The sequence below is a fragment of the Anthonomus grandis genome, chromosome 1 (assembly GCF_022605725.1).
Source record: "Anthonomus grandis grandis chromosome 1, icAntGran1.3, whole genome shotgun sequence".
Lineage (NCBI taxonomy): Eukaryota > Metazoa > Arthropoda > Insecta > Coleoptera > Curculionidae > Anthonomus > Anthonomus grandis.
In genome coordinates, this window is record NC_065546.1 from 38570286 (window position 1) to 38593527 (window position 23242).

General features: G+C 32.7%; 1 protein-coding gene across 2 annotated transcripts in view; it reads left to right on the plus strand.

The window, feature by feature from the left end:
* Nucleotides 1-23242, plus strand: part of LOC126745594 (cold shock domain-containing protein E1) — an 80722-nt gene that overhangs the window by 7116 nt on the left and 50364 nt on the right. For both annotated transcript variants that reach the window (XM_050453514.1, XM_050453525.1), the window contains exons 2-3: nt 9695-10418; nt 11324-11537. In XM_050453514.1, the coding sequence (XP_050309471.1) occupies nt 10316-10418; nt 11324-11537 (317 nt within the window). In that variant the 5' untranslated portion in view covers nt 9695-10315. The remainder of the gene's footprint in view (nt 1-9694; nt 10419-11323; nt 11538-23242) is intronic.

Below are 23242 nucleotides of genomic sequence, written 5' to 3' on the forward strand. Positions count from 1 at the left end.
AGATGGCACCAAAATTTCAGAAGAATATGTACCTCCAAGATTAACAATCTGGGTTCTACCTCTGATGAATCCCGAGATCCACTGAAGAAGAGGCCCCACAATACCTAAAGCCCTAAGCTTGTGCAAGAGTACCCCATGGTTAACTCGATCAAAAGCTTTGGAAAAATCTGTATATATTGAGTCAACCTGAAGTCCCTTCTCCAAGCAGTGGTAGAGGTAGTTGACATACAGCACCAAATTAGCATCAGTAGATCTGCCTTTTATAAATCCAAATTGCTCAGGGTTAAATAAAGATTTAAATAATAATAATCTAATACTCGAGGAATGAATTTTTGGCATAGTTTGCCCTATAAAAAGATACATGGTAAATTTGGATTGAGCATGTATTGTGATATGGTACATGTCCAGTGATTTGTGAAGTGAAATGTAGATCATTTATTGTTAAACGAACTAACTCAGTGCAAAGCACATACTATAAAGGGTGCCTGTGGTGCTCACCAAACTTGGACCCTTTCCTTGGCTAGCTACCACTAATCCCTCTGATGCTATCCAGCCAGATAAAATAATCCCTCTAGGACTCCTGTTATTGAACCTTATCATCGTCGTTTTTGCATTCAGATCGTCCGCAATAATTACTTCTTTGTGTTTTCTCTTTTTATAGACACTTTTATTATAATAATAAGCCTTTATTTCCAACAGGCAACTTGCCCAATAACAGGAAACAGTTGCAAAACAATGAGAAATATAGTTAAAAAAACACACACAAACAAACCTAAAAGAATGAAAAGAAAAGAAAAAAGTAAAGTCACAATCTCAAAAGTTATCCAAACAATTAGAATAAATAACTATTAATATGATATACAAGTTTAACAAGACAATCACATATTCAACAAAATTAAATTAAATTAACTGCAATATACCTACTAACTATAACTTAAACATATGGGTCTTAATCCCAAGAGTAATGATCCACCAAGATATCGACAATCGCATGAACCGGAGATAAATTTATATCGCACATGTGACAGATCCGATTAAATATAGTGCATATTGTATATAGTGGCGATTTTAACAGGATGTTAGTATGAGGCCTTGGCAGAAAGAATGTTAGGGGATGTCTAGCATTAAGCCTAGGCACCATGAAACGTACACCAGAAAGAAGTACAGGACTATCAATGAATCCATTCAGTAACCCATGCAGGAATTTTACAGAGAAGATCATTCTTCTGCGGTGTAATGGATGTAGATTGAAGCGTTCCAATAGTTGCCGATGATCAAACCCTCTTACCGGATATATGCCATCCTGCCTGAAGGCCAAAAACTTAGCAAATCTACACTGAACAGATTCAAGGAGACCAACATGATTCTGATAGATAGATGAATTCGAGATTCTGAGCGGGTTCCATATAATGTAGCCAAACTCCAGTTTTGATCTCACAAAGCAACAGAAAAGCAGTCTTAATGTAGATTCCAAAGTTTTTTCATTTAATTCAGATTTAATCATCATTTTTGTTCCATCGCTGAGAAAGAATTAAGTAAACTTGAACATACTGACCAAACTTTTCAAGTATATCTGAACTCCATTCCACATACCAACTTATTACCCTTCAGGTTTAGAACAGCTAGCCCTAATGAGGTCATGGAAGCCATTGATGAATTAAAAAACAGCCACAGTAAAGACTCTGATGGAATGAACACAAAAATTATCAAAGCTATAAAAAATGAAATTATCATTCCCTTAACTAAATTAATCAACCACTCAATACTCACTGGCATTTTTCCAGCAGCATTTAAAACTGCAAAAGTTGTACCTCTTTTTAAAGGTAAAGGATCTGCTGATGACTATAATAGTTATCGTCCCATCTCCCTCTTACCTATTCTGTCTAAAGTGCATGAACGAATCTTAAAAAACCAGATTAATGACTATTTCGAGTCAAATCAGCTCTTTGCAGTAACTCAATTTGGCTTCAGGAAAAACAGGACAACAACTTTTTTTTTAGCTATAGACCATTTTACAAGTAATATCCTGGAAGGATTTGAAAAGTTTCTTGATACCTTGGCCTCGTTCCTGGATCTCACAAAGGCTTTTGACTGTGTGACACATAGCATTCTTCTAAAAAAACTGGAAGCCTACAATTTTCACCGGGAAGCAATTAAGATGCTTGAGTCATACCTGTCGAATAGAGTTCAGTTTGTTGTCTTTAATCAGGATAAGTCTGATATTAAGCCTTTGAAATATGGAGTTCCACAGGGGTCTGTCTTGGGACCCATACTATTTCTTATCTACATAAATGATCTGGCCTTTTCACAGGGGGGCTCTGTTAGCACTGTTCTGTTTGCTGACGACACAACTTACTATCAAAGTTATCACCCTTCAAATATCATTAATTTAGATCTCCAGACCCCGGAGAATAACCTCTTTCAATGGTTCTTGGCAAATCGTCTTTCTCTCAATAGTTCAAAGTCACAAACACTTAACTTTACTTTGCGGCACAATACATTGACTGAGCATCCTGCTTTTGGAAGCTGTTCAGATGAGGCTAAGTTTCTTGGTGTTCACCTTGATCCAGGATTGACTTGGGAACAACATATAGTCAAACTGTCTAGTAAACTGTCCAGTCTGTTATTCCTCTTTAGAAATCTAGCGGGAATTACTTCCTTGCAGGTCTTACTTACAGCATATCATAGTAGTTTTCACTCACAGCTAACTTATGCCATACTGACATGGGGTCATTTCTGCCATATAGATAAAGTATTTGGGCTGCAGAGAAAGTGTATTCGTATTGTGACTGGTCAGGGTTACCGAGATGACTGTAGGGAATTTTTTCGGAAGCTTAAAATATTAACTTTGCCGTCCGTGTACATTATGCAGTGCCTGTTGCGTGTTCACCAAAATCTGGATCACTATAGAACCCACCTACATTTTCATAATTATGAAACTAGGAATTGTAATAAGCTAGTGCCTGAGTTTAGCCGGCTTGAGAGATCAAGAAATGGAACCAGATACTTTGCACCAAAATTTTATAATTGCCTTCCAACAAACATTAAATCTCTTAGCCTTCCGCAGTTTAAAAAACAAATAAAAATGCATCTTTTGAGGGGTGCATTCTACTCATTTGAGGAGTACTTCTCATCCCAATTTTAATTTTAATCTTATGTCAATATTGTCTTAATAAGAATGTATGTTAAGTGTTTTAGGTTTAGTGCAAATCTTGTGATTAGGTGTTATATTTTATCTGCTTTTGGGCAAAACTTGTCAATTTGTATTTTATCTTTTATCTTTATTTGTAAGTAAGTGACTTGACTTGTAATAATGCATTGTATGTATATTATTATTAATAAATACTACTACTACTACTACTACTACTATGGATGGACATCTTATATGTCCGAAACATGTAGGATAGACGATTTTTAAATAAATTTAGTGGAGGATGACAGAAACAATTTTAGTTACCCTTTGACTTATTAACTCTACTGCAAGTATGGACTACTTCTTCAAAAGTAATTAAATTCATTCGCATTCAAGCCTAACCTGTTAACAGTGCACCATACCTCCAATGTATTTAGACAGTTCTCAAGAAAAACACAATCCTCCAAACCATATACATTTAAATATAGCTTCAAATCATCGGCAAAAGCCCGCCTATGACAAGGGAGTGACTCAATCAAGTCATTTATAAAAAAACTAAACAGGAGCGGACCGAGGTTCGAGCCCTGTGGCACACCCGACGTTACGTTAAAAAGTTTCGATTTAAAGCCCTCATATTCCACATATTGAGATCTACCAATCAAGTAGGAATGTAATAAATTAAAAAAATCTCCCTGAAAAACCATACTGAGTTAATTTATGCAGCAAAATATAGTGATCTATCCGATCAAAGGCTTTTTGAAAGTCGGTATAAATAACATCGACTTGAGTATTAACATCAAGTGATTCACAGATGTGGCTAGACAGACTAGAAGAATTATGTAGAAGTCTCTCTAGTTTTTCACCATTTTCTCGTGATAGTAAGAGTCTCATATGCTCATCTCTCTTTCTGGTTGACAGATTCTTTTTGAAGACATGGCACCTTGCAGTACCAGTTTCATGTCCAAACTTTTGACATAACGGGCAATATACTTCTTCGCCTATGACCACATCTATAGCATAAGACACTTCTCTCGGGCCTGGGGCAGTCTTATAATTATAAGATTATATTTTATTATTTTCATAATTAGATCCTTTGCCTCTTTAGGTGGAATTGTAGCAGTAGCTGTTAATAAAAAGGCTAAAGGGTGTCCCCTCTCAAATAGTCAAAAATGCTACAGTATGTACAAGAACCATAAAAAAGTAGCTTGAGATAGCATATTGATAATCGGAAGTGCCTCTTTCAAAAAACTATTTTTTTGAAATTTTTCAAATAAATTGTTTTTTTCCCTTTGTATTAAAAACACTTTAAAAGATTTAAATGAATTTTTTAGGTTTTAAATGATAGGTCGTGAGGCAACTTTCTAAGTAATTGCAAGTAATTTGACTCATCTAGGGATGGACTTGCAGTACATGCCAGCTACATGTTCTATAAAAAAAAATGCCACTGTTTTTTTGAAAAATTTTTTTTTTCTGAATATTTTGTTTATTTCTAACAAAACAGTTCTTGAATTTTTGCGATCCAACTCACCATTTTGGTGCAAAAAAATTAAATGCATACCAGAGTTCTTTATTTTATTAGTTTATTTTTATTTCCTGAAAATTTTAGGCAGTTTTTTATGGTAATCTTCATAAAATAAATAATTTATTTATATATTTAATTAATACACAGGATCAACCCCTTTACAAAAAAATATATATATTTCTGAAAAAGAAATAAAAGCTAGACTACCTATCCACTAATTACTAATAATTAACAATAATTATCAGACTTAATCATAATACCACCTTAATTAAACTCTCAAAATCTGAATAATTAACAATGCAAAATCAGCTAAGAAAAACAAAATATATTATTATTAATGACAATGATCAAATGTACTTCAAATTATTAATCATAAACCAAATTTATATGAAAAAAACAAAATCCTACATACCCTTAATAAGACTCCTAAAATGCAATAGGGAAATTCCCAAAACTTCAATTCCAGTAGAGTTTACTAGTCTCAAGGTTCTTTCGAGAGGCGAGTAAATAGCATAGTTGGTACGATGATGAGGCAAAGAAAACAATCGATTTACCCTCAGATTAGGGTGTGGAATATTAAACGAAATTTTATTATGTAGTTCGGGACAAATCGCCGCAAGGCCATTCAAAAGTTTCAAATTCAAATTCAAATTCAAATTTATTAATCATTTTGGTTATATTATAACAATTTTTAACTTAATTATATTCAATAATAATAGTTAACAGTTTATAAATAAACATTAAATCATTCTCAGTGCCTCTCCTAAGTAAACTTTGCATATTCAGCAACTTCTTTGCTTCATCATAACAATGGTCATTAGGAACTGGAATGTGAAGTTTATAAAGGCAGAATCGTAGAAATTTATTTTGAACTCTCTCCAGTGCCATACAGTTATTCATGTAAAGAGGAGACCAAATTATTGATCCATACACCAACAAAGAGACAACAAGTGATATGTACAACCTTTTGCAAGTATTAACCGACAGGTCCTTACAATTGCGCAGGACAAAACCAAGGACCTTAGATGCTTTAGTTATAATAGTATTCACATGGGTATTAAAATTCAATGGTTCATCAAAAAAGATACCAAGATCCTTTACTACTTCAGTGTACCTAAGATTAACATTATTGATAGTATAAGAGGAAATTACCTGTTTGTTTCTTTTGTAGAAACTAATGTAACTGCATTTACCCACATTCAAAGCCAAACTATTACCAACACACCATTCACCCAATCTATTCAGATCATCTTGTAAGAGAACCATGCCTTGTTCTGAACTGATCACCCTATAAACCTTTAAATCATCGGCAAATAATAAAAAATTACTATCTTCAAAGCAAACCAAAATATCATTAATGAAAATATTGAACAACAGGGGAGAACAATGACCACCCTGTGGAACCCCAGAGGTCACACTGATAAGGTGTGACCTAGCATCACCAATTTGTACCTGCTGAAATCTGTCAGAAAGAAAACTCGCAAAGCAGGCCACCAAACAATTTGAAAACCCAAAAAGTCTCAATTTTTCAAGTAATAAGCTATGGTTGACACTGTCAAATGCCTTGGAAAACTCTGTATATATTATATCCACTTGTTCACCCCTTTCCAAAGCACTTAACAGAGCACCCTGATACAACAAGTTTGTAATAGCGGACTTGTTTCTTCTTCACCATTGTTAAAAGTTAATTCAAAATAATAAGGCCTGTGATAGACAGATTTATCAAAAATACAGTCGACAGCTTCACTCACCACTAGATCATTCCTATTTGTAAAAGTAAGATCAAGAAAAGTATTTCTTTCTTTTGGCACAAATATCCTTTGAAAAAAGTTAATGTAAGAATAAAACTCCCCAAGCATTAATCTACTTGAGTTAGGTGGGCATCTAACAACAGTACCAAACTCATCATTTTCCGAAAGAGCATCTGGAACATTAAAATCACCAAAAATAATAAAGTCAGAGTTTGAAAATTGTTGCCTGAGAATATCAACTGACTGACAATGCCCTTCATAAGAAGCCATATTGGACCCAGGTGGGATATACAGTAATATACACCCCTCCAATTACAAAACTACTCCCGCCCACATTACAAGCTAAAAACAATTGCTCAACTGAATTGTACTGTAATCTAAGTTTTTTGGCATTTATAAAGTCTCTAATGTAAATTAATACACCTCCACCTCTGCGTTTATTGCTTGTAAGAGACGATCTATCACAGAGAAACAGATTGAAAGATTTCACAGCCAATTCAGCATCCGAAAAATCATCAGAGAGCCAACTCTCAACAAATATTAAGATATCATAGTTAGAACATATAATATTATTATGTAATTCCTGAAGTTTAGTACGTAAGCCACCCACATTAAAATAATAATAATACCAAACTGTGTACATCTTTTTGTTATGTTTAGTGTCAGTGCATACCTACTATCATATTTTTACGGTATGTGAGTCACTTTTTTTAGAAGATCAGATCGGAAATCAATTTTTGCAGAAGATCGAGATATGATACCCAATTGCAAATAATGTTGTCAGACAGAATATTGGAGATCAGAGAGAACTCTAGCACGATGGCTGTCCAGCGCTACAACAATAGGTGGATTGGTAGAGGTGGTCCAGTCCCTTGGCCAGTAAAATTACCTGATCTGACACCTCTAGACTTTTTTGTCTGGGGCGTCATGGAACAGCTTATCTATGTAACACCTGTAACCAATAGAGAAGACATACTTGCTAGAGTTGTGGTGGCTGTGGACTTTTTGAGAAACGATCCAGGGGTCTTTGCTCGCTGACATCTTGGGTCAACAGGTGCAGAAAATGTGTGGAAATGCATGGAGGACTTGGTTAAGAGCATTTGGTTTAAATTGTTTATTGTTAAAATTGTTTTTTATTATTTATTGCTTAAATTGTTCTTTTTAAGTTGTTTTTAATTTTTTTTAATTTAAATTGTTTATTGCTTAGTTAAATTATTAATTTTTTATTGTAATGATATTAAAATTTTCGTTGTTACAAAAAGTTTTGAAGGATCCTTATATGGAGTTTATTTTTTTGCACGAAAACAGTCCGTCGGAGCGCAAAAATGCAAGGGATTTGTTTTATTGAAAATGAACAAAATATTTATATACATATTTTGAAAAAAAATTTTTTTTTTAAACAAGTATCTTTTTTTTTATAAAAAAAATTTACATACATGTGCTTCAACTCCATCCTTGGACAGGTCAAATCCCCTGCAATTCCTCAAAAAGTTGCCTCACCACCTATCATTTAAAACCTAAAAAATTCATTTAAATCGCTATAAGCGTTTTTAATACAAAGGAAAAAAATCGACTTTTTAAATATTTGAACACCCTGTATTTCGGAAACGGCGCTCTTCCGACCATCGGTGTCCTATCTCAAACTACTTCTTTATGGCTCCTGTATATACTCTACCATTTTTGACCATTTCAAAGGGACCCTAAAATTCTCTAAATGAAGGAAAAGTCATATTCTTCAACTATGAAAAGACAAATTACTTATATTAAAACATCTTAAATTAATATACATGCATATAAGTTAATAAAAGTTCCAACATTTGCTGCTGGCAATTTTAGTAAAAGAAAATTTTTGAGCCATTTATTAAATATAAATTATAGATCTTAAAAGTGATTATAAATTTTACAAGTATTGTAAATAATATTTTTCTGATAATATGGCTGTTTGGTGAGCATCTGGCAATAAAAGATCTGCTTATGGGTATTATATACCTGAGAATTTACTATTGACTTAGAAAATTGGTTTATTTTTATATACATAAACAACTATTTCAAGGATGTAAACTCCAATCAAAAAATTGGTATAATATAAAGATAAAAGAGATGTTTACCACAATGCTGCGAAAACATTTTTAATGCCTAGCAGCAAGTTTTTAATTTATTGTAAATGATGTCTACATGGGAATTCCATTTTCGATCATGGTTAAAAGTAATGCCGATTAGTTTTCAACTGCTTGATGAATGTAACTCCCTTTGTGTATCTTTAAAAAAAATAACAGAATCTACTGCCTGCCTACTTTGTGAAAAACCCACAAAAGAGTTTTATCCTTATTAAGGAATAACTGTATTTTACAGACCGTAAAATTATGTTATGATACACTGTTTCAGTTAATGCTACAATAGTCTCCAAGTTATCACCTTCAATCAACCATCTGCATAAGATATGACTTTTATGTTAGGTGTAAGGGCCTCTATAAAAGATACCAGGTCATTAGCTTATATCAAAAAAAGAAAAGGACATAGGATAGAGCTCTGAGGCACACTATACTTTCATTATTAGTCAAAGTCAGAATATGCTTTATTATCTGAAGAATACAAAATTCTATTTCCATATTAAGTTATAATAATCCACTACATAAAATAAAACTTTTAAATGTAAGAGACAATAAAATTACAATACAGCTAAATATTCTCTAATAAATAATCATCCACACTATAATAGACTCCTCTAAGGAATATTTTCTAACTTTCCTTTTGAATTTAATATAATTAGAAATCCTTCTAATGGAAATAGGAAGATGGTTAAAGAGTTTCTTAATAAAGTAAATAATAGAATGATAGCTCGTGGAGGATCTAGGTATAGGAAGGTTTATTTTAAATGTAGAGCGAGTAACAATAGTATTCTGAGAAGTAATTGCTGTCGAATATTTTTTATGCATTAAGCAAACAGATTTGAGTATAAATATTGATGCTAAGCGATGGATTTCCGATCCCATTACAGCTGTTCTGTCATTGAGAAAAGAATTATTTTTTGTGAGCAGCCTTTTTCTAAATTATTTGTGATCTGGGAAACTTCCTACTAGCAATCTTTTTAAATGGTACAAACATATCCAAAAGATTATAAAGTATTTGTGTAAAAAAACTCATAAGGAGAGTTGAAACTTTGTAAATTATTGAAATCAAATGAACCCTTTTATACACATGTATAATAATTTTCTCGCCCTTACTACTATATTAAATACCTGCGTATAATGATGTAAATTTTCTAATTCACAATTATTTTTGTTTCAGCTTGTGTAACTAAGAACCTCAAAATTTAGTGTCGAAAATTCAAAGTTGTAACTACACTGGTATCATCTACTGTGATCTACTCAAGAAAATTAATAAATAAAAAAAGTGTAACCATTGGCCTTATGGACAAAACTATCAACAGAAGTGTTTTCGACGAGTATTACAGCACAAAACGCACCCAGCACGCATTGAAGACATCTGAGGATTTTTAAGTTGACTTTTTACATTTCACATACAACCATAAAAATTTTGAGTGAACCAGGGACCTTAAAACCTTTTAAACGGGCTACATCGTATTTTTTTTTCATTTAACTTGTATATTATGAACTAATAAGCTGCCAAAAATAAAGGACGTCGAGTTTTCGAATTTCGTTACGACCTTCGCGCGCCGCTGTGGTGCGGTGGCGCACCACCTCCCTTTAATTTTTTCCTATCCATTTTTATATTATTACAAAGCGTACATTTAGTCATTGTATGTTATTGTATTGTGGGTATTTTTGAATACCGATTTAACCGTTCTGTGATAATCGCTACACTTAAGAAACGATAAGGAAACAAGTGACTAAAGATAAAAAGAAGATTTTTAAGGTATAAACAAAGAAGAATTAAAAGAAGCACTGAATGAATAACATGTCGAACAATCCTCAGTGGAAATCGTTCCAGCCGCCCCCCGATTCTTTGAACCAGGACTCTATCATTGATTTTAAAAATATGACTAGTAACGGTAAGGATTTACATGCTTTATTATTAAGTATTTTTTAAATAGATTTGCAACCCTTTTAAATGATTTTTTGGAGAAAAGTAGAAAATTAGCCTGGTGCCATAAATCCAGTTGAATTAGTGAAAATTGGCAGAGTTGTGAGGAACATTTGCCAACTTCCATTGTTAAATAGTATTTACTCATGCATTATGTGTAGTTTTTGACTTAAAAATAGTTTTTTGTCAGAATATTTTTTAATTTTCATTACATTCTATTCACATATAATATTCCAGAAATATTTCGTGGATGATTTTCAGTTCATAAAATTGTCTTGGAATTTTTTCTCATTTGCTGTGTTTTTTTTTTGAGAAATGCTAAAATAAGGGTTCAAAATAATTGTTCTACAATAGATGTACATGCTTTCAATCCTTTCTTTGAATTTTGTGGATTTTTTAGGAAAAATATATTTTTTTGTCAATCTTATTTCATTATGCCAAAAAAGGCTCAAATTGATGTCCCTTCAAATTGGTTCACATCTACACAAATTTTTAATTTATAATTTTTAATCTTTGAGTTATGAGCTATTGTTGGAATTTTTTGCAAAAAACAACATTTAAAAAAAAAGGTTTTTTTTTTCCTCAACCTACTGTCAAATTAAATTGGTTGAAGGATGAGTACACAAACTAAAAAATAAAAAAAATTAAGCTGCAAGTTTATAAAACCCTAATAATTTTCTTATTATTTCCTTAAAATAGTTCACAGGATTGTGCTAAAATTTGCAAAAAATATTGGCCCAAGCAAAAAATGTTTTACAAAAAACACTTATAATGAAATTATTGACTTGGTCACCTAATTTCCGTTTTACACCTTTAGTTCTCATTTTTTAGCATCATATTGGAAACAATATTATTATTATTATTATTATTTAGGTAAACCATCTGGAAGCCCATTTGGCTTTAACAGATCTGGCTCGAACTCACGTTTCAGTCAAGATTTCCCGCTTCTTACCGGGGACAAGCCCAGTCCTAGCCAGATGCCGTATTCCAATGGTCTGTACGGATCAGCAAGCGCTACTCACACCAGTGCCAGAAACTTTCCTCCTATAGGGACATTCTCGTTGGACTCGAATAATGTTTTCAACAGGTAAATCTATTTATTATTTCCTCAGTATATATGTTGGGCGCAAACCCCGAAAACGTTTTTTTTGCTCAATCTTAGGATCGGATTATCTAAAACGACCAAAGCCCGAATTTCATTTTAATGTCGGGCTTTGGCTGTCTCTAAACAGCCAAACCTAAGATTGGATAATTAGGATATAACCAAAGCTTGACGTACTTGTACATCTTGTTTTAGCGAATCAATATAAATTTATGTAACGTTTTAAAAACCAATCCCTCTTTTTTAAGTGCAAAAAGTTGTGCATATTTGTTTTAATTTTGATTTTATTAAAAAAGAAAAATTTTACAAAGGCTATGGCAAGTCGGAAGAAATTTTTTGGCATAAATTTGGCAATAAAAATATTTATATAGAGAGGTCATCGTGCTAGGCACAATTTATTTTTTCGTACGTATAAACATGATACCTACATAACACATGGCTACTTAAATAAAAATAGAAATAATTAGTAAACATAAATTGTATAAACTTCTATATCAAAAGAACACGATTATGTATATGAACTAAAAAAAAAACAAATACATGTATTGTTTTATTATTATTTCTTTTTAATTATTTATTTCTGCAGTTTAATGATGAGTGGCATTTTGAGTTGCATTTAACTCCTTTTTTTTAGACAATTGCATCTTCTGTTTGCGCAATTATTTTTACAACCACATCTTACAAAACCTTGCTTTGATTGAGAATCTTCAGCAGCAACAGTTCTTAGCGTTAATTTTTTTTCTGGAACATTCACCATGTCTATGAACCTATGATCAGCTATTTGGAACTCGTTTCTTGCGTATAATTTTTCAAGTACGATGATGTTCCCAGCTTGTAGAGGTTACTGTCTTCTTTCCATTCCATAACAACAGCCATTACGTTTCTTGGTGCAGCTCGTCCTCTGTCTACATCTGGTATTCTAACCAAAACATTTTGCCCAATACTAACAGGAGCAAATTTTTTGTTGGATCTCTGCAGCATTTCGTCGGCTTGCCTTTTCTGGGAAACGGAGGCTGCTTTACGTGCTTCGTTAATTTTTCTTGCCGAGTGCAAAGCATACCTCTCATGGCCATGGCATGACCTCTCAGGTGTACACATACACTGAAAAAAACATGTTGATCAATAATCTGCCTACATAATACATGATTTGGAGGGTAAGTAGCCACACTTAAAGAGGACTAGAGCATTTCAAAAAAATGAAAAAACTCCCTATAAGCATTTGCCTCTAAATGCATTATTATGAAGATACAGGGTGTTAAAGTTTAACGAAAAGCTAACTTTCATACCCTGTACTTATTTCGAGAACGAAGCAATTCCACGCATATATTTACAGGAATTTAGCTTTTTGTTAAACTTTAACACCTTGTATAAACAGTAATTTACTTATATGAAGTTTTGTTTATTTTTTGTACGAAAAGAAATGAAATATTACTTACTTCTTTTTGCTTGGTTTCATCGCTTGATGTCTTGTATGATACTGCATTATTTTCTTCTTCTACATCTGAGCTGCTAGAGATGTCTGCGTTAGAATTTTCATTTGCTATATGTTCCAACTCTTCTTCTTCAGTAATGTTTTGAAGGACCTCACGAGGTATATTTGCATCAAATAGGCCATTACGTATAGGTACCCTAAACATAGCCTCATACGGACTTCTGTTTATACCTCTATGAAAAGATCTGTTTTTTTTTAGTTGAACAAATCGCAATCCGTTAGCCCAATTAGTACTCTTGTTATCTGCCATCCAAGATACCAAAATGTCCCTAACATCCTCGTTTGCCCTTTCTACACTTCCCTGGCTTTGAGAGTGCCTCGGTTTACCGTGAATTATTTTAGCTTCGAACATATCAGCAAGTTGATTAATGACAGCTGCTGTCAACTCTCTTCCATTGTCACTTTGGAGGATATAAGGAGCACCTATTATACAAAAAATGTCTAAAAGATTGTAAGCTACCTCTGCAGCTCTTTTAGATTTCAAAAGTTTTAGAAACACAAATTTTGTCAGATGGTCCTGATAATTTAAAATAAATTTGTAGTCTTCGTCTGGTTTCTGTTTTTCTGTCTAACCACAAGCCCTTTTCCTTTCTGTTTTTTCTTCAACTGACATTGTCCACATAAGCGTAAATAAATATCAATTATATCACGGGTAATATTACAGTATTTTTTTTTAAGCTCTTTATCCATGCACCGAGTTCTTTTATGCCCCGTATCAATGTGGGCTTTATGAATAATTTCATACAGTTCATCTATATGGCAAAAATATTTTATGTCTTCTTCACTAGAAGTTCGCTTTTTTATAAGTTTTTCTACATCCCCGATGGTTAAAATATCGTACCTCTTAATTCTGCGATAATCTAATGATGTAAGCAACTCTCCCTGCCTTCTTTTAGTTAAAGAAACTTTTGTATCGGATAATAATTCATTGTACTTTTCTGTTGTCAACATGAATGTATTTAGTTTACTTTCCTGGATATAGGCATTTAACTTCAATTTAAATTCTCCTTCACTTACAACGGACATCGTAAATATAAGACAAAACGCACTACTAAGACACGTGTCAACGCGATTCACGCAGTGGCTCAGACTGACACTCAATGCGACGGTCTGCGACGCCGACGCTGTGCAAAATCTTTTGCGACAGTGTTGTCGGACCGAATTTATTAAGCTTTGGTCGTTTCGTAATTGCATAATCCTAGGTTTGGCTGGTTGGAGACGATCAAAGCCCGAAATTGGAATAAAATTCGGGCTTTGGTCGTTTTAATTAAGCCAATCCTAAGATTGAGCAAAAAACGGCCGTTGGCCGTTTTCGGGCTTTGCGCCCAACATACATATACACGCTCGAGAAACGAAGGCCTTGAGGCCAAAATTCAATACATTTAATGGAATAAAAGTTTATTACTGCGGTTCCATTAACATTAAAAAACAAAAATATTCACTTAGTTTAACATACAGCAGTTCTGGAAATTTTCCATAGTAATAAATAGCCCAGTTCAGTAGGAAGTTCTTCATTATTTTTTTATAGAGTAGAGTAGGTTTTTTATTTGCATACATTTTTACACATAATTATTGAGCAAATATATCTCACAAAAAACTTAATAACTAAATAAATAAATAAAACAATAAAATACCTATTATTTAAGCCTAAACTAGAACCCACAGAGTATTTGCCTAGATGAGATGACACAATATATTTAAAATAATTCCATAAACTAACAAATAAAATAAAATACAAATTGTAAAAATATATTATATTATCATTTAATTTCAACAAAAAGACCATCAAGAATATGCTACCTGGGAGGGCAAACAGGCCATGTACTGAGTAACGCTCTATGCTAATGAGGGTTTGAAATACTGTTGTTTTAAAGGTTTCTAACTGCCTTTCCTGTTGAATGCAGTTTGAAAGTTTATTGAAAAATTTTACACAAACATACAAGGGACTTCTTTGTGTTAAAAACAGTTTATGTGGTGGGACATTTAAATTGGGGCTTCTTGTGTTGTGTTCATGTTTAGGTAACAAATGCACATTTTTAAACAAAAACATGATACATTCAAATATGTAGATAGCTGAGAAGGAAATAATGTTTAGTTGTTTAAATTTGCCTTGACGCGATTCCTTTAGTGCCATTTTCAAAATAACTCAAACTGTTTTTTTTGGACTGGGAAGGCTATAGAACTATCAACCGCCCCACCCCGAAAAATCACCCCATATCTCAAAATAGAATAAATGTTGGCATAGTATACTGACAATAGGACTTTCTGACTTATATAATTTTTCAAAACCCTTGCATTAATTAAGGTTTTGGTCAATATAAATGCCAAGAAATTTTACAGATTTAGCAGAAAGAGAAGAAATAAAAACAGTTTTTTCACAGTTAAGCAAAAGCTTGTTTCCACTGAACTACTGCTCTGCCTCGTTTAATATTTTAGTTGCTGAGCTGGTAAGTATCTAAAGTTTGATTCCAAAAGAGGATATTAGAGTCATCAGCAAAATTAACTAAATTTGACGTATCATTGACTACAGAGTCTGGGAGGTCATTTATGTAGACCAAGAAAAGAAAATGCTCCAAAATGTTCCCTGGGCAGTGCCCAGCTGTACCTCTATCACATCTGAGTAGACTTTTTGATCCATTTCCCTCCAAACAAACTTGTTACGATGTCCCTCCCAGAAAAGAGTTTGTCCACATTAATACAGGTCCCCCTATAGTTGAAGCTTCTCTAATAGAAGACCATGGTCCAGACTATCAAAGGCCTTAGACAAATCTAAGAAAGCACAAGTGTCTTTTTTTTGTTTTATTCAATTTTTTAAAGATTTTTTGTTATGAAATCGTAGGTAGTCTCAATAGATTTTACCATGCTGAGAGCCATTAAAAAGGTTGTTTAGAGTAAAAAACCTTTGCAGCATATACATAGCCCTTTCAAAAATTGTCGAAAACGAAGAGAGCAGGCTCTATAGTTTTCTACCTTTGTCGGATCACCGGTTTTGTGCAGAGGCTTGACTACTGCAAGTTTGAGACTCTGTGGAAACTGGCCATATTTAAAAGACTTACCGATTATAAAAGTGATAGATGCAGCGATTTCTGATCAAACAAGTTTAATCAAGTTAATTGAGATATCATCGTAACCAGAGCTGTGTTTGTTTTTTATGTTTTTTTATTATAATACATATTTCTTTGTCTGAGGGAGAAGTTAAAAACATATAATGATATATATAATATATCTATAATATATCATTGTATTTTTTTAACTATTCTGTTTCTCAAATATATACAATGATACATATAATTATATTATCACTATTCTGAATTCTTTCATCAAAATGAGACTGAGTAAGGAGAAAATTATACCGATACGATTTTCTGCTCTATACAGATCTTCATAGTTAGCATTTTTACTACACATTATTAACAATATGTAAGTCTACATTTGCATGAACTCATCAGTTTGAAAGTAATTTTGTTTTTTCTTTTTACTATGAAAATTTACTTTTTTTAATGAGAAGTATTGCACAAAAATTGATTGGACAATATTCATAATTGCATCCCACTGGTCATCTACCGGTGACTGGTCAATTTCAAGCAGAGGCACCCAGTTTACTTGACCTAGCAAAAATTTAAATAAATTTTTATTTTCAACAATGAAAATTCTTTTTTATATTTTTTATTACCTCAAAGTTACCAAATTCAAATTTGACCTTTTGAGCAGTGTGATCTGAAGTATGAGGGTTAAACACAGTAGATGAAAAAAAACATTAATATTTGTAAAAATGTTATCTATACATGATTTTTTATTACCCTGTATGTTAGTGTGTTCTGCGATTGATGGTTTAATGTCAAATGAACTCAATAGCATTCCTAGAATACCTGGCCACTGCGGCCTCTCAAGCAAGATATCCAGGTTGAAATATCCAGTTAAAAAAAAAATCAAGAAATCTTTTTAACTAAATTACATAAAATTTGATCATAAAATTGAAAATTTGATCTAATTTATTAAAATTTGTGGGTTTTCTGTCCGATAAATAGACAAAACTATAATTTTTTGTTTACCGATGTGAACTTCTGCAGAGACATTCAAAGACAGATTTCTCTGATAAAGTGGAAATGTCTTCTCTAAATTTTGAAAAGTATTCATCCTTAATATAAATTACGCTGCCACAATACTCATTTATATTTCTACAATAAGCAGAGACAAGTTTAAACTTCTCAATGTTGTAATTCTTTAGTTCCTCCTGTGTCTTCCAATGCTTGGTCAAGCACAGAGCAAAGCAGTCATCATGTTGTTCCAGAGTTGAATTTCTGGCGTTTATACTTGTTGGACTGCATGTTTAGGTTAGATGATGGACCACTTTTTTTTGTTTTGAAAGGAGCTTTTGACCCCGACCGTGTATATAGATTCTGAAAATGGTTAAAAACTGCACACTTGGTCACAGTTCCCGTCTTATCGGGTTTTCTTCCTATAGGCTAAGTAATTCTCAAGGAGCTTTTGTATTTATCTGTCTTTGTCTTCATTTTTTCGCAAACAACGCCTTCATCTGCTTGGTGTTATTTGAGAAAGTTGAGTATTTCCTGGGCTTCTATTTTAGGGTCTAAGCCGGATAGGAAAATACCGGATTATTTTTCCGCTATTGCAACGGTTACTGCGGCATTTGCGTTGGTTCCTTGTAGAGGATCCGGTCTTTTCAATCGCTGTTTAGACTGGGCCACCTTCTACTTGTCTTGTTTCCTATTTTGACATAAGATTTATTATTTTGATTCAAATTTTATACTTTTTTAAAGTTTTTTGTTTTGGCTGGATCTCTCCGGCCATCTGGTACGGTGACAATGGTGACGTCAGCTGCTGACGGCGCTGGCGCTAGTAGTGGTGCGGCGACTGCGTTGACTTTTTTTGTAGGGTTTTGCTATTGCAACTGACAGGTTGGTTTAACTAGTACCTTAATAACTATCTTGTAGATGTCCTTTTCTTGTTTCCAGGCGTCTTCAGTGGCAACATGGTGGGGTAGAGAATTCAGAAACTTTAACCTGAAAAAAGCTTGTATCATCATCTCTGGATCTTGTAAGGCAAAGATGGATAAATGAAAATTGATAAAGAAGAATATAAACGAAAATTGATAACTAGGTTGAGTAAATCATTGTCCCTGTGCCTATTGAGTAGTTGTGTATGTTCTGATGAGTTTTAAAAAGCTGCAGTTTCTGCTTGACAAATATTAGACATTGTAGGATGTAAACAGTCCTCCCTGAACCTCAGCACAGCCACATTCTTATTTTATTTATTTATTTATTTATTATTTACTCATACAAACACATTGGAAATGTTATTACATGTAGAGAGTGCTCACTGGCATAAAACAGAAAAAACTAATACTAAGGTAACTAATTAAAAATAACAAAGAATATATAAAAATCATTTATGACACTAGATTATTGCCTAAAATCACAGATCGAATTGTCTTACAGAGCTATTAAAACAATATGTATCCCATATTTTAGTATGATTTTATTACTTCCATACATCCATTCTATTTATAGGAGAACTACTTGTAGGAAAACATTGAAATGAGCCTTTTGTCATTTATTCTCAAGTTTATTTTAGGAACTTTAAAAGATATGTTGTTAATTAAAGAACATTTTTATACTTTAAATTATTAACAACAGTAAAAATAAATAAAGTACATTCAAATTCAGTCAGCATATTTTCACATGAGATCTTAAATATAGATATGTTAAAAATTTCTTTTGTACTTTTTCAATCATATTAATATGTACCATTGTCTGTGGTGACAAAATAACTGAAGCATATTCTAAATAGTGTCTGACTAATGCATTACATAACATTATATTTGATTTTATTTGTTTAAACTTTCTAGTGTTTCTCATTACAAAACCAAGAAGTTTATATGCTTTATTAACCAAGGTTTCATAGTGCTGATTAAATTTAAAGTTTGACTGCATGTATACGCCAAGAACCCTACATTCATTTCTTTTGTTCAATGTCAAATCATCAATCATGTAATTAAACTTTGTATAAATGACGTACTAATTAACATTAAGTAGCATTCTATTGATATTAAACCATTAACACCTAATTTACACTGCATTACACCACGATCTTTCAAAGAAGATACATGTTTAAATAACTTAAAATTATCTGCAAAAATTAGACATTTAAAATGTTGTACAGAATTTGATAAGTCATGAATGAAAATTACAAACAGCAATGGTCCAAGGTCACCGCCCTACGGCACTCCAGACATTGCTGTGTATTGCGCGGATACTTATTTCCCTTTTTAACTTGTTGAATTCTCTTGCTTGGATAGGGTCTTATAAATTTACATGCAGGCAGTGAAAAACCGAAATTACCCAATTTAGCAATCAGAAGCCAACCATAGTCAACCTTATCGAAAGCCTTCTCGCAGTTTATAATGATGACATCCAACTGTTCCTTATCATTAATAGCCTTAGCTATTGCCCCTGTCAGCAGATTAAGATTGGTGACAGTCGAGACTTCTGGTAGAAAACCGTGTTGCTGTGAGGTAACTTATTTACAAAGGTGCTCAAGATATCATGGTATAAAATGTTTCTTTTGCAAGAGAATTTAAAACACTAATTGCTTGATAACTGTTAACTAAAGATACATCTCCCGATTTTAATATTGGAGTTACTGTCTCATACTTCAATATTTCAGGAAATTCAGCATTCGTCTTCAAACACAGGTTAAAAATTGTTTTTAGCGGAGCACAATGACAAAATATCTGAACATCTCCGATAAATATAAGAAAATATGTGATCATTGCCAAATACTTTTTTTGGTTTTAATGTCTTAATGCTTGCTTTAATATAGTCATAAGATATAGAAGAAAATACAAAGTTCTCAGAGCATTCTTCACACTTCTAATTCTAAGATTACATAACCCATGACCGAACTGATGCATCAGTGATATGTCGCCAAGAGACACTCGATGGAAACGCAATGTGATAAATTTCTAATTAGGTACAATAGTTTAAAGAATCTAACAAAAGAATCAACAATGTTTAAAGAATCAACAATGTCTTGGGTTCACCCAAGACATTGTTGAGCTCAGATAAACACCCATAAATTTCACCTCATTGGAAGGACTATTTTATTAAAGAATGATCTTGTTTGTGGCTTCTTAAGGTAAAGTTTATATACTGCATCTTTCTCTATTTAGGCACTGTTTGTAATTTGCAGTTAACCAGTCTGAAGTTAAATTAAAAAGATAACTATAGTCTGACTCATACTGAACGTAGAGATGGCTTAATGTTTTGACTATAGAGTACTCGACGAGTACTCTCATTTGCATTTTACTAAAAAGTCAAGAAAAAATTCATCCAACAAGGAGCAAGTTAGTGCTTTTAGGTAGGAAAAACCCATTTGAAGTAGAGTTCAACATATATTTAGAAGTCAAAAAGGGTAGTTCTACAAGTCTGTCAGGTAGCTTATTAAAAAGCTTAACAGCTTAATATTGAACTCATTGTCCACTCTATATCATTAAAATCAGTTAAACAATAATAGATATTAAAGAAGATACTATTGGGAAAGACTTAGTAAAAAAAAATTCTAATACACTATTTTTTGGCCCTTAACCTCATTGTTTGTGTACATAATGTTTGTGTAGACCCTGTTCAGTCCCTTTCTCGTGAATCTTAATATGCCCCTTTTTATTTATTGTTAGTAATTTTAACCTTTGACCTTGCCAGAAGCACGGTGGCTTTTTATGTGTTGTGATGAAAACCCTCTTTGTATATCCCTGATGATGGACATCTTATATGTCCGAAACATGTAGGATAACTGGTTTTTCAAATAAATTTAGTGGAGGATGACCGAAACTATTTTAGTTACCCTTTGACATATTAACTCCACTGCAAGTATGGACTACTTCTTCAATTCTAATTCATTTATATTAAATGGCATGTGGCAATGATAATATGGCTTTCAATAGGAAGTAAGTGCTGAGCATGTAGTGGATAACATAAATAGCAAACTTCATCCAGTGGTAATTTTTGACAATCTTGCTTGTGCACTTCATACTTACTGTTCCTCAGATAAATGTATTAAATCAGCTTAAAAATTGAGGTAATTTATTTGGGTCTTACCTAACAAAAAGAACTGAAAGGGTCCAAGAAAATTAAAGTAGACATAGGCATACCTACCAGAGGTATCAGCTTTTTTTGTTACTCCTATATAAATGGTCCCTATGCCAATGCATATTGTGAATGTTTGCTGTGGAATTACAACTGTCAATGGTTCAGAATCTCACAATGAATATCCGGTTAACCATATAAAGGGTGTCCCTGAAGGGTCCGTACAACTTTCTATCATATATAGTACAAGTGAAAAAAGTCGATTTTACCTAACACATCTTAGTCCAAAACTTGCAAATAACCCATATACAGGATGTTAAGTTTGAAAAAATTATAGTATTTGTTTTTTTTTGGGTAAGAAATTCAAATTTATTAACGATTTAGGTATATATTCTATAGGGCGCCACAAGTGTTAGCTTGTATAGGGCTCTAAAAGCAACCTTTATGCTAATAACAAGCTATTAAATAAAAATAGAAAATAAAATTAAAATTTGTACTGAAAAGAAATAATTTTGCTAAAAGCAATTTAAAACTAGATAATTTTTATTGTCTGTCTTAAAAGATGTTCAGAATAAATAGCTTCTACATGCATGGCAGAGATGTATAATTTTTGAGGCCAATCGTACTTCAAGGCAACTTCAAATCCCTTAAAGTTTTCGTGTCAATGTTATATTAACACCGTTTTCAGATTTTTTGTGGTATTAATTACTTATAGTCTAAGTGGTAGTATCTTTTTCACGAAATGGCTAATGAGGAATAGAGTAATGCTGAAATGGCCGATACCTTAGTAATCTGTAAAGATATAAGTACCACGATAGGTTTCCTAATAGACGCACACCAAACCACTAAAATTTTGGATGCACCGAAAGACGTTTACTTGACAGGCACGTTTATTCCCATTATGACGGATTTTAGAGAAGGTCGCAATATGAGATAAAGAATGAATTTTAGAATTTACTAATGAAAAACTTACTTTAAATTGTGGGCGATGTGGTATAAAATTAGGTATTTCTAAAAGTATTGTGAATCGTGTAACAAAGAAACAATTTTTACATCTCTTTCGTATTCAGAAGCTCCCAGGTTACTCGGAGTTATCACCGAATTACGCCTTGGCTTTTATCAAGGCAGATGAAGCTTGTTTTATTAAAACTGGAATAACAAACATTCATAATGAACATGTCTGTGCTGAAGTAAATCCTCATATTTCTAAAGTATGACACTATCAACATGAATTTAGAAGTAACGTATGGGCTTGAATGATCTAATTGGCTTAAGGGGAAAAATTATTTAAACCTTCTTCAAAATACATTGCAATTATTCGAGAATTTGGCTTTAGCTCAGTGAAGAAATATATGGCTCATGCACGATGGAACTTCTCCTCATTATTCTACTAATGTGCGAGCCTTCTTTAATGAGCGCCAGTAAATTGGCCGCCACGCTCTCCAGATATTACACCAATGGATTATTTCTTCTAGGGTGTAAAACAAATGGTTTATTCAATAATATAGATATCTGTCAATAATATAGATATCTGTGGCGACCAATTGAAGAGGGTACAAATCATATTAGAATGAGTTAAAAAATTCTGGAAAAAGTACAGTTAAATTATGTTGCATAAGATTAATCTTTGTATGCACATAGGTCACTTTGAACCTCTTGAGGCATTTCAATAATAAATTAGCTATTTTTGAATTTGTTTTAGCTTAAGTTCTTTATGCTGTCAATTATCTATCCTCTTTGAATTAAAAATGTTAAATGTTATAGATTTGAATATTTTATCAGTTTGGCATCTTATTTTTTATTATTTTTATTTAAGACTTACTTTTTGCAAAAATTTCGACTTACTCTAATTTACATCTTTCAGATGGGGGATTAGAATCAGAATGTCCCTCATCTTTAGATGCATTGTTCTCTGAAGCTTTTGCTTTTAGCGGCATCTACAAGGTATACCTTTTTTTTAAGTAAAACAGGTGTATCTCAATTATTATCAAGTTTTGGACTAAGGCAAGTTAGGTTATATCGACTTATTTTCACTTATACTGCCTTGACTTTCCTGATCAAGATTTATGACTTTTAATGCAAGATGTGGATGT